Source organism: Petaurus breviceps, unplaced genomic scaffold (genome assembly GCF_028583685.1).
Source record: "Petaurus breviceps papuanus isolate PSGF00001 unplaced genomic scaffold, PetGlider_PUasm1.0 101, whole genome shotgun sequence".
NCBI lineage: Eukaryota > Metazoa > Chordata > Mammalia > Diprotodontia > Petauridae > Petaurus > Petaurus breviceps.
In genome coordinates, this window is record NW_027185575.1 from 17,068 (window position 1) to 19,242 (window position 2,175).

At 59.4% G+C, this 2,175-nt stretch overlaps 1 protein-coding gene across 3 annotated transcripts in view; it reads right to left on the reverse strand.

Annotated features, from left to right (window-relative positions):
• Window positions 1–2,175, reverse strand: part of LOC138157115 (nuclear receptor corepressor 2-like) — a 219,162-nt gene that overhangs the window by 9,080 nt on the left and 207,907 nt on the right. For all 3 annotated transcript variants that reach the window (XM_069082791.1, XM_069082716.1, XM_069082639.1), the window contains exon 12: window positions 1,747–1,925. In XM_069082791.1, the coding sequence (XP_068938892.1) occupies window positions 1,747–1,925 (179 nt within the window). The remainder of the gene's footprint in view (window positions 1–1,746; window positions 1,926–2,175) is intronic.

Consider the following 2,175-nt stretch of genomic DNA (forward strand, 5'->3'; position numbering starts at 1 on the left):
CCCCGGCAGACCCTCCTCTCTGCAGGCCCCCTCCCCGGCAGACCCTCTGCCGCCGCTCAGCCAGGTCCCTCCCGCTGTGGGCCGGCCAGGCCATATTCTCTTCTCTACACGGTTTCCTGGGTGACCTCATTCCCCCCATGGCCCGATTTTCCTCCACACTGGTCCAGCCCTGGCCTCCCTTGTGACCTCTGGTCTCCCCACTCCCACCACTGCCTGGACTGGGCATCCAGGGACAGCTTAAGTGAGTACATCCAAAGCAGAACCCCTCCTTTGGCTCCCGGGGTGTCTCCCCCTTAGTTCCCTCTGGCCTTCCTTTGCCTCTCCAGGGCTTAGCACAGTATCTGGCATGGGGTAGGGATTTAATAAATGTTTGCTGGCTGACTTGCTATGATATCACACTGGACATAAAAGCACAATGGCTGATGGAAAAAACCCCGAAAATTCCCGGGGAGTTTTTTTGAGGAGAATGGGGAAGGTGTGCATATAGGGAGAAATAAAACCAAAATATTCCTCGGAAGACAAACCATCCTCTCCCCACCAGTCCCTTACTGGGAGGCCTCAGCCAGGGCACTCCCGAAGAATGCCTCGGCCCTGCTCCTGTCCCCTCCCACTCCACTGTAATTCTGGTTTCAGCAAGTTGCTAAGACCCTGGGAGCCCATCACACAAGGTGGCTGGAGGGGACAGTGGTCAGCCACCGAGAGACGGGGCAACCAAAGCCAGACACTGGTTTCCACCAATTGAGGCAGGAGGTCCCGGGGGAAGAACACCAGAGTCTTATGGAGAAACTGGCTGGCAGCGCCCGTGGGCTGGCACATGGGCTCTCTGATTGCCAACAAGCCCGCACCCGAGACACTGGGCTGAAGCTAAGTCTCCATACTCTTCCGTCCACTTCTGGCTCTACCCGGCATTCAATGTCTCCACCAAACTGACCCAAACCTGGAGTCAGAGATGAGACATGAAGACTGGGGAGCCCACGAGGAGCAGTGCACTCAGCAGCTCCCCTGCAAGCTCCCCAGGGAGTGAGCCCACAAGCACGTATGAAGCCCCTACTGTGCGACAGGCACGGCATTAAGCCTGGGGATACAGATGCACAGAAAGCCACCGTCTCATGCAGTCACAGCTCAGGATCCCAGGACCCTCGGAGATCATTTTACAGAGGAGGAAACTGAGGTCCCCAGAGGGTCCCACGTCACACAGCGGCAGAGCCAGCCAGGATCTGAACACAGGTTCTGACTCCAGGCTGAGTGCTCCTTCCCCAGTCCCATGCCAGACCATTTTATGGATGGAGAATGGGGAAGGGACTTGCCAAGGTCACACAGGAGTCAGAATTTGAATCTAGGCTTGTGCCTCCAAACCCATGCTCTCTCTGCAGCCCAACCTTCCTAGAGGAGACCACAGGGAAGGAACGATCCGTCCTGCAGGGGCCCTCGGAGACTGTCCCCGGCACAGAAGACACCGACCTACTCTGGGAGAGGGGCTTTCCCAGCCTGGGAGTTCCCTGTGCAATAAAATTACCAGCATGGCCCCTATTCCCCTTCCCTTTGCTGCCAGACAAACTTCCCCAAATGCTGACTCACCAGGTCACCCCCCAACAGCTCCCGCCCCATATCCAATCAGTCAGAGCTCCATGCCTGGGAGGCAGGGAGAGCTGAATCCAAATCCCACCTGGGACACCTCCTAGCTGCTTCTCCCGTCTGCCTCAGTCTGCCCCCCGAGCTGCCGTGACAGGCCGGGGCTGGACTTACTTCTCCCGGAAAGTGTCCTTCTCCTGCTCACTCCACATGTTCATGACCTGCCTCTCCTTGTACACCTTCATGGGGTCAGCCATGAGGCCGTTCATGTTGATGAACTTGATACGCTGCTGGTCGGCATCGTACAGCATTGGGGGAATCACAGCCAGCTGGCGCATCTGCTTCTCCAGGTTCTGGGGGACAGAGAGAGGGGTGTGGCTCAGAGATGGAGGGGGAGGGGGAGAGGCTGAGCACAGGGGGCCAGAGGGGTGCGGACAAGCAGAGAAGGCCGGGGAGGCGGAGACAGAGGGGGCCGGAGGGGTGCGGACAAGCAGAGAAGGCCGGGGAGGGGGGGACACACAGGGCCGTTCCCTTTGCTGCCAGCGGAGGAGGCCGGGGAGGGGGGGGAGGGGGGGGCGGGGGGGGGGCGGGCAGACACACCAG